This window comes from Saccostrea cucullata, unplaced genomic scaffold, assembly GCF_032062105.1.
Source record: "Saccostrea cucullata isolate Sc308-1 unplaced genomic scaffold, CSIRO_AGI_Scuc_v1 ctg3248, whole genome shotgun sequence".
Lineage (NCBI taxonomy): Eukaryota > Metazoa > Mollusca > Bivalvia > Ostreida > Ostreidae > Saccostrea > Saccostrea cuccullata.
In genome coordinates this window covers 2,819-16,476 of record NW_026935031.1, presented here as the reverse complement: position 1 = coordinate 16,476, position 13,658 = coordinate 2,819, and the positions used below count along the sequence as shown (strand labels likewise).

At 30.8% G+C, this 13,658-nt stretch overlaps 1 protein-coding gene across 1 annotated transcript; it reads left to right on the top strand.

The window, feature by feature from the left end:
• The first annotated feature begins 378 nt into the window (after positions 1 to 378).
• Positions 379 to 12,733, top strand: LOC134241751 (protein sax-3-like). The gene is made up of 8 exons (XM_062723773.1): positions 379 to 586; positions 6,285 to 6,692; positions 6,883 to 7,230; positions 7,709 to 8,029; positions 8,340 to 8,429; positions 9,630 to 9,749; positions 9,847 to 9,865; positions 12,643 to 12,733. The coding sequence occupies exons 1-8, from the start codon at positions 511 to 513 to the stop codon at positions 12,731 to 12,733; spliced, it is 1,473 nt and encodes a 490-aa protein (XP_062579757.1). The 5' UTR covers positions 379 to 510.
• Positions 12,734 to 13,658: the final 925 nt, after the last annotated feature.

Here is a 13,658-nt window from a genome sequence, read left to right as displayed (position 1 = left end):
TCTGGAATCTTAATAAATACATTGACATATGTCATAATAATACCAAATCTTCGTGTACATTTAGTTCTAGAGAGACTTTTAAAACTACTTTTAAAATGTTAATTTTGTTGTGGGATATACATGGTACTTTTCAAAGAGAGACTTGAACATTTATGTAATGTACAAATCGAAAGAAATTAAACTCAACAAACTGAGTATAATATGCAAATGTTTGTTTTATAAATTAATATTGATTACTAAACGTTTATAAACGTTACTTGCTATTCAAAAAGAGCATATGAATAGTGCATATTTTTATCATGGTCTATTTATTGTTGTGATAGGGTTCGGTCTTCCTTATATTGTGTTGCTGACGAAAAATCGATATATATCTAGGTCATTTAAAAGAAATTTTAAACATCATCAATATCGAAACCACTATTGATTTGGCTGTTGAGAGTGTGCTAGGAATTTTCCTATTAACAAACGTGAATAATTATATGTATACAACGATTTACGATCGGCTTCAAAATGAATTCAATGGAATCTGACAAATTACTTTTTACTTTGCATCTTTGTTGTATATACCTTTCCTTTCTACCTGGAGGTAAGTACTTTAAAAGGAATGATAAAAATTTAATTTATTAAGTCACTGTTATTGATTATGATTTTTTTTTCATTTACCATGTTTACATTATAACTTCTTGCATAATTTGTGTAAATAAAACACCTGAAAAATATTTGTAGTAAAATAAGTTTCGAATTACTCTGTAGGAAGTTTTTCTAAAGAAAGTAAATCAGTTAAAAAAAATTGGCAGAAAGACCTACCAGCTCTTACGTCTTGTACATACATGTTTGTTGAAAATTTAGCATTCATTAATAAAATATTCAAACACTAAAACTATATTTTCCTGTTCAAAACTTAGCTAATCACAAATAAGCATGTAATATGTAATTTTTAGATAACAATTTCGGTATCATGTCTTGAAAATCAAAACCAAGATAAAATAAACCAACTGGTTAAAAGAAACGTAAATTCGGGACTTTTTTTTTGTTCTGAGACGTTTAATTCACTTAAAACATTGACAATTCACTCGCCTTTGAAACCTTGAAATATAATCCGGTATTATAAGCTACAATTTTAAATGCATTTTCTTTTTGTTTATTTCTCCTTCTCTTTTTTCTTCATCCATACTCATTTTTAAAATTATTCTTACCTTGTCGTGGCAAAAAGAGTTGTATAAACTTTTTTCAATCTCTGCTCAAAATGTTGCATTGCAAAATGTACTAATCTAAGAATTGTTGTTTTTTGTGCTGATGTTGATGCAAAATGTTATTATAAACGCAAAACGAAATATTCCAGTTACTGCATTTTGCCTTGTTTTTACGTTTCGCTTTGTATAACACAAAATATTTTATTGTAGAATTAAAAGTTTCTCTTTCAATTATAGACAACATTTTGTAAGGATCTGTCATGCAGATGACTATAATTTAATTATGGAGTACTATGTAATAATTATTGGGTGGGTGGACTTTACTTGTAATCTTTTAAAAATCTGCATGTATTTCTTGAGTTAACTGTAATTATCTTAGCAGTTCTACGTGAGTGGATTAGCTGTAATACTTTGAATCATTTGCTGCCTTGCCACTTGTTTACATTCCGCTCGCCGTCTTTATATCGGTGCATGTTATGTACATAGTTTCGTATTTTACCTAACTTATTCTTTGCGCTAATTTACGGGCATGATTACTTGCTATTTGTTATGTTAATTATTACTGTGGGTTCTATTATGCATTTTAGCCATTCTTATTCCTGATTACATGTGTTTAAAATTGGAACTATATTTTTATCCATCCTCGATATCGTCTGCATACTCAGCAAGTTTATTTATGTGAAATTTACAAGTTTCAGATACAAATTGTTTCTTACTTATTAGAGACACATCTTTTGTGATCCATATTTCTTGATGATTTTGTCTTTTTACATTTCAATTCCTGGGTTTGTTTATAACCCATGTTGTACGGAAATTTTGTCTAACAGTACGACACGATTTTCATTTTTCACGGGGTCGTACATTGTCGTGATTGGTGGAACGTCGCTGTACAGCATTTTTATTGGTTGAATTTTGTCATGTAACCCTTTTCCGAGGGTTATATTCAGGGGCCGATCGCATTTGGTAAACAGATAATGTACCGAGATGTAAGGCGCGTATATTCAAAGAGAGATAAATCCAATATCCGCCCATCTTTTCACCGCAGCCTATTATAGCATTAATATTGCGATTTCAGGTGAGAAAATGATCGACAATTATCTCCCAACACACTGGACACCTATTTATTTGTAATTAACTGTGAGGATCATCCTAATATAACCATTGTATCCCCTGCGAAATGATCAAGAATAATTCTTGAACTTTTAGGAAAAGTTCATGAATTATATTCTTGAATCAGCTCATGAATTGTTCATGAAGATCCCATGAAGTTAAAATTGGACACTCATGATTTCATGGATTTTATTCATGAAAACCAAGTTCAAGAATATTCAAGAATTATTTGTTGTTCATGAACAAACTTCGATTTTTTAATTGCCTGCAAAATGATCAAGAATAATTCTTGAACTTTCAAGAAAACTTCATGAATTATATTCTTGAACTTTCAAGAAAAGTTCATGAATGATATTAATAGGTTCAATGCATTTTTATGAACTATTCATGAATAATTTGTAAAAGTTATTTAGGAATGTTCATGAACTATTCATGAATGTTCTTGCTTTTTGTAAACAAAAATGTAATAAGTTATGCAAAATGTAAATCTGTAAAAGAAAATATTTTAATAGCATCTTGAAAGATTTCACAGAATTTTTGTTTTCCAATCATGGTAACAAAATCTTTGTTCAAGTAAACAACTCTGATAAGTGATATCGATAATAAATAAATTATGTAGTTCATTCCTAGTAAAATTATGAAAATTTTTAATTCAAACGCGACTCTTTGCAGAATCCTTAACCTTACTTGGTCAAGAGGAGAGTGGGTTCCCTATTCAGCGTATTTCAAAGTGTATGCCTAAAATGGAATTATTTTTAATCCAAGTCTCACTGCTGGCAGAAAAGTGTGTTCAGCAATATTAGGGCATCAGCTAAAAGGGCTTTCAAAGATTTTGAGAAGAGGTGGTCAAATAAAAAATCTTATTGGCTTTCCCTGTGGAATTTTCAGAATTTCATCATTTGGATCCTTTGATCGATTACGATTCATATTTTCATTCCTTTCTTTTGTTTTTCTTCAAGATCCTGGATTTTTATATTCTTTTTTTTTTTGGCAGCCAGAGTTTTTTTAATCTTCGGATCTCAACTCATCAACATTATCTGTGAACTGCTTCTCTTTTCCCTACAAGAACAAAGATTTTCTGAAAATGCTCATAAATGTGAAAACTTAAGACTTATTTTTTTTTTTGCATATTTGTTTCATTTAATTCTGTATCATAGGCACTGTCATATTTTAAAGCATTCCGAGCGGGAGTTTAGCCTGTTTCCCTTGCCCGCCATGTTCAAGATGTTAAAGGTGAACAGGATGAATTTTTTCAATCTTTAATTATTAAATGTAACGTAATTTGGTTGGATCCTTACTCATAACAAAGTTTGACAAAATTTTCATTAAAAAAAGACATAACTGAACTCTTACAAATAGACAGTAACATCTTGACAAATATCTCACAGATTCAGCGATTGCCTCTATTTTTTTGTAACTCACCATTAATAACGAGCGCAGCGAGCGTCGCGAAGCGACGCTCGTAACTGCGAGCTCTTAAAGCAACGCCTGTGCGAAGAGAAAATTCGGACTACTGCACATTCATTCGATGGACTTTTTTGACGCCGCAATTTCGACCCACAATGCAACACTTGTTAAGTTACGTTCTCACGAGAATCAAGGCAAATGTTCAACAAAAAGTTTACTCACCTTGATTTAATGGATATATATTGAAGATAAATAGAAAACAAAACGTTCTTCATTAACTTTCAGCACCGTTCAGGCTTTTTCTCGGATTATTGCGACTTACATACGTCATGTGACGTCAGAGTCTAGACGCACCAAATGTCACGTGCGGTTTGACGAGCCCGATCTGTCTAAATCAAAAGAAATAGAAGAGTTTGCGCTCGCCCTAACGGTCGCACCGTCAACATATTATCTGCAGTTATGAAGTAAATTGATCCTCTGGATATTCCTTCTACGTATTCTGTTATTTTCTTCAAAGGTTGACAAAGAATGACTAGATCTATGCTAATAATCCTCTCACTCTACCGATTCACTTTCCAACGTCTCGCGCGTTTCAAAGTTTGCGCCTTTTAAAAAGTGTCATGCAGAACTAATTAAGAAATAGTTTCGAATTGCCAAGATTGTTGTTAAACAAAAAATAACAAACACGATCTGAATGATTTTTCACTGAAATTATTTTTTTTAAATTAATATAAGTTATATCATTTATTGAATTAGATTTTTTACATTATACCTGTATAGCCATAGTTTCGTATTCAAGTATGGCCGCCTCCATATCAGAGGACAACAAATATCTCTTGGAACCACTCGCCCTCAAACTGAGTACCCTGAGCTATGAAAAAGTATAGGAGAATAGACTACAAAACACGAATGTGGTTCATGTCATAGCTTCTTCACAACCATGCAGCCTGTGCTGTATCATTTACACACGATGGACAGAAATATGTGACTTTATAACTGCATCAAAATATTAAGCTTTTCGGTCCAAGAATGGTACGGTACAGTACGGACAAGAGATATACTTTTTTAGTTGTCAATAAATTTATGATACGTTTTTATAAAGATTATAAAATTATCCCTAGACTGTAAGTCTGTTTCATTTTTTTACAACTTGTTAAAAGTTTGACAAATAGAGAAAATTCGGTCGAACAAAGTTGTGTCGTGAAAAATGAGATAATCTAAAGCACAATATTAATATAGCTGGCCATTTTAAATGATGAAGAAACATTAGTAATTCAATATGAGAAAAAAATGCTGTCAGTATTGATGCAGTGTTCTTTAAATTACGATCATAATTTAATTACAATGATCTCCCTTCTAGACAGTACATAACAGAGTTTTATTATCCTGAAAAATCTAAGTTACCGATTCGGAGAGTAGAAAATAGTGATTTTAACCTCTTATGTTCTCCTACTTGTCTCTGATCTAATACTTTCAAAATCAAAACAAAAGCATGTTATTAATTAAATCAGGGGCTTGTTCAACAATTGCATCTGCATGCAAAAGTTGTATTATGGGAGTAATGAGTGTTTTCTGGCGATCGTTTGTGACAATTATTTTTACATTTTTAGTCTTCATGAAAATTCATGAACATTCACAACCTTGAACTATTAAGTTTTTTCTTTAAATTGAAAATTAACAATATTCATATTTGTTCATCATTTGTTCATGAACTATGAATTATGAATGTTTTCATGAATTTTATTCGTGAACTACTTTTATGAACCTGTTAAGAATCCTTTAAGAACCATTCATGAACAATTATGAACAACTCATAAAGGTTCTTAAAATTATGAATATCATTTCGCAGGGGATATCCCCTCTTTAAGAGAAGCCTGTACAGTAGACGCCACCAAAATGTATTATTGTACCTGTTGAAAAGAGAACTGATTTATAATTAATAAATATTGTTGAGACTTAGCCGAATCTTGTCAACAAAGAATCTTGTCTTTTCTTTATAACCGGGGGACCTAGGATTTTGGTACAGGTATTTGCTACCAGTAGGCCTATCTATTTTGTAGCGTCCCTGACTCAAACTTGGTTCTCAGGGAGCTTACAATATCATCTTTAAAACTTAATATTACAATGTAATCGTACAAAGTAAATTTTCATATGCAAAACTGCATCAGCGCCATCACCTACCTTTACAACAACGATAATGAAATATTTCATGATACTGTTAATAGAATTATTTTGACCCGTGTTACATCTGCACTTTACACTTGCCAACAATTTTCCTCCTTTTTAAGATGCCCTGATGCATCTTTTTTTAGAGAGATTATTATAATGATTTAAAATTTGAAGTTTATTTTATATTTTTATGATATTATACTATTCAGATATATAGTAATGGATAATTAGTGTCAAAAAATATCTAAAACATTAAACATGTAATAGCTTTGAATTAAAGACAACTTACTTTGTAGGCATATAGTAATTGTCTCTAATAGCATATATTATACAGCTGGTATAATCTAATCATTACCTCACTTATTGATAAAATTGAATTGAAGATACATATTTCTTATATTTAAGGTAGTATTGCAGGAACAGTTTCCACAGCGGGCTCTCTCACGGCCACCATTGGAGGCTCTGTTGACTTCACCTGTACATATACACTAGACTCCGGTGATACAGTCTATCCAGGATCTATGTCATGGCAAGTTAAAACAGGAACAGGACCAGAGGATTTTTCCAATATAGCCAGTTTTTCTCCCCCTGGATCGGGTGGTTCTAATTCCTTTACACAGTTTGTCACAGATTATAAGAATCGATCTGAATTATTCAATGTAACAGCAAATGGAGGTAATTCTTATGTTGTTGTGATGAGAGTAAATGAGGTGATGTGTTCAGACGAGAAACACTACAGATGTTCTGTTTTATTTATTAATTCTGGATCAGGTCCTACAACTAAAACAAAAGAAACTTCTCTCACAACTAGAGGTAAGTATTTTATTACATGTATTCCTAAAGTACTGATATTTAAATGCGTTATTTATGTTCTAAAAGTGTCTTATAAATGTGCTAAATGTATTCAGTTTAAATTGTATTAAAACCACGAAAATTTGTTTTTCATGCAAACCAAGGAAAATTTTAAAAAGATCTGTAAACATTTGAAAACCTATATTTACAGCCCCTGCTGAGCAACCTTATGACATTCCAGTCCCTGTACCAGACAATATAGAAGAGAACATGGAAGTGACTTTGTCCTGTACAGCCAATGTTGGTAAACCTACAGGACAAATCAGGTGGTGGCGCTACAGGAATGGTATAACAGCTCCACAGGAAATGACAGGAGTGTCTACTAGCACCCCACCGGTTCAGGAAGGTTTGTGTGTCTACAACGTGACCTGCACGGTAACATACAGGATGACGAAGGATGATGACCAGTCGGTGTGGAGATGTTTTGTGGACAATGAATTGTTGACAATGCCAGACCGAGACAAACCTAACCAAGAATCTAAAAGGGTTAATGTATTCTGTAAGTTTATCTTTGTGTTCATGTCATGTGTAACTAGCACTGATAGGTCATAAGCAGACATGAACATTTATAAACTAATACAATGTGTAAAAGCGCATAAAATAATAAAATACTGTTTACAGGTAAAATTTCGCCTCTGTTTTATTTTCGCCTCTTTCATCATAGACACAAGTGGGCAAATTCACTACAGGGTGACAGTATAATTTCTTAATCGGAACTGTTACTGGACGTATTTAAACCGGACAAAAGTAATAGGTTCAAAATAACATGGGGCGAAAATACATGTACCTCTACCCCCTGCATTCAGTAGCTTACATAAAGCAAAATGTATGCAACGAAGCGTTTTTCTAATTAATGTAAATTATAATTTACCATAACAAACATCAAGTTCTTTAGTGTGTTTAAATTCAGAGTTACTAGAATTAGGTAGTTGCAAGGACCACTTGTGTTAACTCTCAGTATTTTTCTATAATTATAGTTAAGGTCAATGTTCCCATCATAAAGAAGCTACCACATACTGGCGCTGACTCTCAGTATTCTGTTGGCTCCTCTGCTACCTTGACCTGTCAAGCTGATGGTAATCCAACTCCTGGGATCCACACAAATAAGATTGTTAACAGGTATCTATGGACATTCAAGACCAGTCCCAATGACAATGCTACAGAACTATCATCCGTTAATGGAACATTGACTCTGACAAATCTTCGGGAAACAAATACAGGGACTTATACTTGTACTGCATTCAATGGATTCAATGGAAAATATTTCAATGCATCTAGAGACCAAATTTTACAAATTGGTAAGGGATTGATTCGTTAAGACTTGTTTCCTTTTGATTTAATGTTTGATGTGCAAAAAGTCTCGTGTTGAAAGAGTAACATTATTTTGTCTCATTTGTACTATGGATATGTTTAAGAAAACATTGGATTTTATCATTTTTTTATAATAAATATTTAAGAGATTGCAAAAATTTTAGAGCCTTGTTAGAAACTCATGATCAAAGATTAAAACATAGATTTCTTTGAGAAATCAGCTGTATCCCGTCAACCTGGGTTGAATCTTTTTTTAACTTATTATCTAAAGATTTCTTTTCGTTTTCATGTGGATAGTGAAAACTACAACTACCACTACCCCAAGTACTACGCCTATTATCGATACGATTGGATCTTCTGAAACATTCACAACACAGGAACGAAGCGGTAATATTTTAGTATGCATGCATTTTTACATATAAAAGAATATATAATTAATTTTGAAAATACATCATACTTATCATCGACAATGTTTTAATGAACCAGAGAATTTATCCCTATTAACCTTTCAGCTGTGATTCCTCTTAACTTGCATTGTAACTTGTGCTAAACAATTGATGTAAATAAAAAGTAACAGAAAAATACAAAATTTCAAAAATAAAATATATACTAAGTTCTTTCGAAGTTTTTGTATAGTTAGACAGATTTAAATAATAGATAAATAATAACACGTTTCTATTATTTCATTTGATATTCGTTCAAGACCAAGTGGGTTCAAGAAAATCTGAGTTGTTAGAGTTTACAGTAGTGCTTATGAAAAATTGTTTTGTTTTGCACAGTCTTATGTTTCTCTTGCAACAAACTTTATTGATCAATTAACTATGATTTATTCTATACCTCTGAGCATTCTTTGCCATGATTACATACTTTACAAATTCTTGAGAGGTACAACAAACAAACAAACAATGATCCACAGTTCTGTATTATACTCAGATGCATACCAAGATCCTTGTACTTCTTGTAATTTTGTATGAAGTAAACAAGTTAAATTTTTTTGAACGTTTTATAATCGCACTAATTTTTTGAGTATATATATTTATTTCATTATTTTGGAGGGGTGGGGGGGTATTCTATTGTAATAGTCTACGTGTCTAGAGTCCGAAAATTTTACTAAAATTTTTATATTATTTTAAATTAAAAAAATGAAATAACAAATGCTTTCCACGATAGAACATGGTTATTATAGTTGTTAAACATATTGACAGTACTTATGTCGACGTAAAATGATTTCGTGAATAAAATAGAGCAATTTTTCAGAGAAAATTGCATATTTAAGATTTTTATAACCTACTGCTATGGAATTGGAGGGGATATAGTTACGCAATCCTTGCGTTTTACGTAACGTATAAGTGACGTAATTGGCATTGAGTTTGATGTCAAATGCTGTCTTGTCGTGTTTGATATCTTATAACTCAAGTCCGCAAACATTACATCGCTATCTAAATATATTATTCATAAAGATATCTTGGATTTATATCTTTAATATTGCAGTTGAACCTTTTTTTCAAATTTCATATTTATTGGTTGAATTTTTTACAAAAACTTGTAAAGTTATTATATCATTCATTATTGGTATTTTATGTTTAGGATTTCATACACCTCAATCAAAATTGGAAATTATTGTTGGCGGGACAATTGGAGGAGTTGTTTTAATTGTACTTGTTGCCCTTTTAATCTTTAATAGAAGATACCAAATTTTATGTGTTGGTAAGTATTTAGTTAAAGTTATGAGTAATTATGATTTTCTTATTCTTCTAAATTAGTCAATTATTTTAGAATAATGCTTGGAAAATATTACTTTCAGAAAGAAAACAAAATTCAAGGTAAGAACGCTAACATAACATGGAATATTCAGTCAAAACTGTTTTTACTACTATACACTATACGAGGGGCGTTCAATAAATAATGTCATTGGGGCTAGGAATGAAACAAAAAACGTTTTTCTATGACTTTGTCTTAATGATTTAACTTAAATATTCTCTTTTAATTAATACATATATCCGTAACATTTTCATTTAATTTCTAATTGTTTTTCGAAGACATTTTTGAGTATGACCCTTCGTATACTGGAATATGGCAGATCCTATGATTTGCTGTACTTGATATTTTTTTTCTGATAGATGTTTTTCTAAGTTAAGAAAATGAAACAAGTCAAAGGTTGAACGACCTGGCAAATTTTGTTGGTGTGACAAAACATTAATTTTCTATTTATCCCCAAAACTCCTTTATTCTTCATGGCCTGTGGTTTTTGACGCCGTCATGAAGACATGTAATGTAGTGAATTCTTCATTCTGTTTCCTTCCTCACAGAAACCTTTCATTTTTTAAAAAAAAATTGTTTTCTAGACTCCTCCAGAAATTGAACTTCCTCCCTGAATATGAATTTGAACAACAAGACCGCTAGTATTTAAGAAAATAGCATGTAAAACTGTTATATGCTCTTGCAATTCTTCGCTCTTCTTAGGCCTTTGCAGTTTTGTCAACTGCATCTTATTGTAAATGTGTTTTGAGGGCTTAAAGCAAAATGGATTCAAGTTTCATTATCTGTTAGAATCTCATACAACCGTAGATATGTACAATTTTTGTTTTTTTTTTAAAAAATAATTGTTTGGATATTCCTACACGCTGTCGTTTTCTCTCATTTTTCAAAATAAAGGGTGACTTTTGAGTATTAAACATTTTTACTATAAAAAGTTTCTTTAAAACATTATGAATTATCCCCAAAATTATTTTTATCAATTTTGCTATGTGTCTTAAAGTCAATAAAACATAATCATTGATAATTTGTTGATATTTCACAAATTTACATCGGTTGTTGTAAGTCATTGTTGCCAAGGACGGTACCCATTATTGATGCCCAGTATATAATTTTTTTTCATTGAAATCTACATGTTCACCTGTCTATAAAACGGGAATTTGGCTGCTGTAAATTTTATATATTTCAGATAATCCCTTTTTGGGATATTAACAAGTTTTACAGCTGCTATAATAAAGCGTTGAATTTTACTCTAGTTTACTGATTCTTGACCATTCATTTTTAATGCAGAGTCTCGAACAGCCCTTGTTTTCCAGCTTCCCACGATGAAATAATAAGATGAAAAGTGGTCACACAAACTGTTATCAAATCATTAAAGATTCAATAATGAGAGAAAATCAAACTTTATGTCATATGACTACGATATTGTATGTCGTCGAGCTAATGACATTATTTATTGAACGTCCCTCGTAGATTCCAGACAAGGAGAAATAAATGTTAATTTCGAAATAAGTTTTAAGCTCCAGTATTAGGAAAGGTCCCTTTCAAAGGATGCTAAATGTTTATATATTAATCTCAAAATACAAGTTTAAAAACTGAGGCCAATTCTACGAACTTCATAATAATGTCTTGATCTTTCAAAAATTTGATTTTGCAAAATAATTTCAATATAAGTTACAAGATATCATATATAATCAGGTGTATTTTCTTTGCTTTGAATAAGATATTTTAATGATCTATTTACGAAAGAAATAAATTCCTACTTTTCTAAAAGATAAATAGGAAAATTTAATAGATAAAAAAAAACGTGGAAAAAATTAAACTAATAAACACAGTCTTTTGAAAGAAATTCAAATGTAAATCGTAATCCTTTTTACTATTCACAAAATCAAATGCAACTAAAGAGGACCTCGGATCAATTACTTTTTAGGAATTGAGGCATACTCCTTCTTGTACATAAACCTTTACGCCAAAGCATAAAACTTAGAACACGGAATTAAGTGATTGAATAGCATTTGCAATCCAAATGACAAAATAAGGCATTGTAAAATAAAGGACCTCAGTAAAACAATTTCTTATTAATCATAAAATGGCATTCACGTGTTTGTATTCTTTTAATGTGATCGATTATGTTTATTTCACAGTAACAGAAAAATGGAAGAGTTAAAACTATCTCTGGCACACAAAGTAAGTATCAAATCACTTTAAATGATTTTTATTTTTATAAATTTCAAAAAAAAATGTTTAATGAAATTTTTCCGATCTTATAGGGCTTGAAACAGAAAGGAGGTAACGTATGCTTTATCATCAGAAAAAATAAAGTAATACATGTAAATAAAGTCTCAAAAGCATTGTGAATAGAAGATTGACATCAATATGCATTGTGATACTTGAAAAAAAAACTATAATAAAAAGTTTATTCTTAACAGACAAGAAATTATTCTAAGAGGATGACAATAATAGGATTAGAGGTATATGTAAACACGTAGTTTAAGTGGTAATTTTTTAAGTCAAAAGCTAAAATGTCAGTATGAGGTAGACCTATATTTTTTTTCTTAAGAAAAGGACACAGTATTTTGAAGTAAGCTTAATCAAACCCACTGGCAGGAGAAGTTTAGTTTCTGTTTTTGAAAACATTTTGATTGTCTATGTAAAGAGTTGTCACAGTTTTAATAAATAACACTATAGAATGATTATGAAATCACATCGAATCTAATTATTTTTGTGCTATGATTGTATGCATATCCGTGTTTTACCAAGTAAAGTATCATTTCATCATTTAACGAAAGGTTATTAATTTACACTAAATGATGAATATTTATAAACCTCATATTTATATATTAAGAGCTCAATATGAAGAGGTGACACAGATTCGTCGAGATCAGGAAAACGGATACGACGTTATTAGACCGTCAATGAGTAAGGACATTCTGTAAAACATATAGATATATCAAGATAATTTTTTTTTCAAAATACACAATGGCATTCTATTTACAAATATTTTAATCATAAAATGAAATCTATTTTACACCTCTCTTCTTTGTTCAGATAATGGATCATACAGGTAAGTAATTTTTGAGAAAAAAAAGGTTAGTAATGATTTAGAATAGAAAATAACCGAAAATGAAAATGAAATCCCAACGTTAAAATGTGTTTATTTTATTTGGACTATTCAGAATAACATATGAAGAACTGAAACACAGAAAAGAAGAACACGGATATGAAAAACTTTCAGACCCTACAGGTATGTTTAATTTTTAAACGTATCAAACAAGGATAAATAAATGAACTACATTGAATATTAATACATGTATATGTAAATGTGATTGCAATTTAACTGAATGACTTATATTACATGTATATTATAGACTATCAAATAAAAAACCCTCACAAAGCCATGCATCTGCATGGATTAGGACTCCAAAATAGGTGACCAGATAACACGAACAAGTGTAAATCATAAGAATTTTAAATTCCTTCGTATTTTGATCAACATACTTTTGTCCATTTTTGGTTCTCTTCTCTTTCAAATGTTAAAGTAAGCTCTTTTTTCTCCGGAAATTGCTGAGCGTGTTTAAAACTTTGAACGGACGCCATTTTTGTTTTGTTTCTCAGTAAATGATTTAAATGTTATTGCAGCCCGGAGGACCGGGCTGCTCTATACATATAAGTTTAAGTATTGTTGTATGAAGATTGAGATGGGAGAAGTTATTCAGAATTAAACTTTAAGGTTTTCTAATCATTTAAAAGACTGTTAATCAGAATGTTCTTTCCCTTTATAAATTACGAGATACATATTTACCTCCATAAAGTAAATCTGTAAAAATAAATATGTTTTTCATACTGTACATTCCTTATTTT

Bases quoted from the DNA above. Each gene is read 5' to 3' on its own strand.
- LOC134241751 (XM_062723773.1), top strand. From the start codon at position 511: ATGAATTCAATGGAATCTGACAAATTACTTTTTACTTTGCATCTTTGT. The intron at 6,693-6,882 runs GTAAGTATTTTA...CTATATTTACAG, and splicing joins AACTTCTCTCACAACTAGAG to CCCCTGCTGAGCAACCTTAT. The intron at 7,231-7,708 runs GTAAGTTTATCT...CTATAATTATAG, and splicing joins TAAAAGGGTTAATGTATTCT to TTAAGGTCAATGTTCCCATC.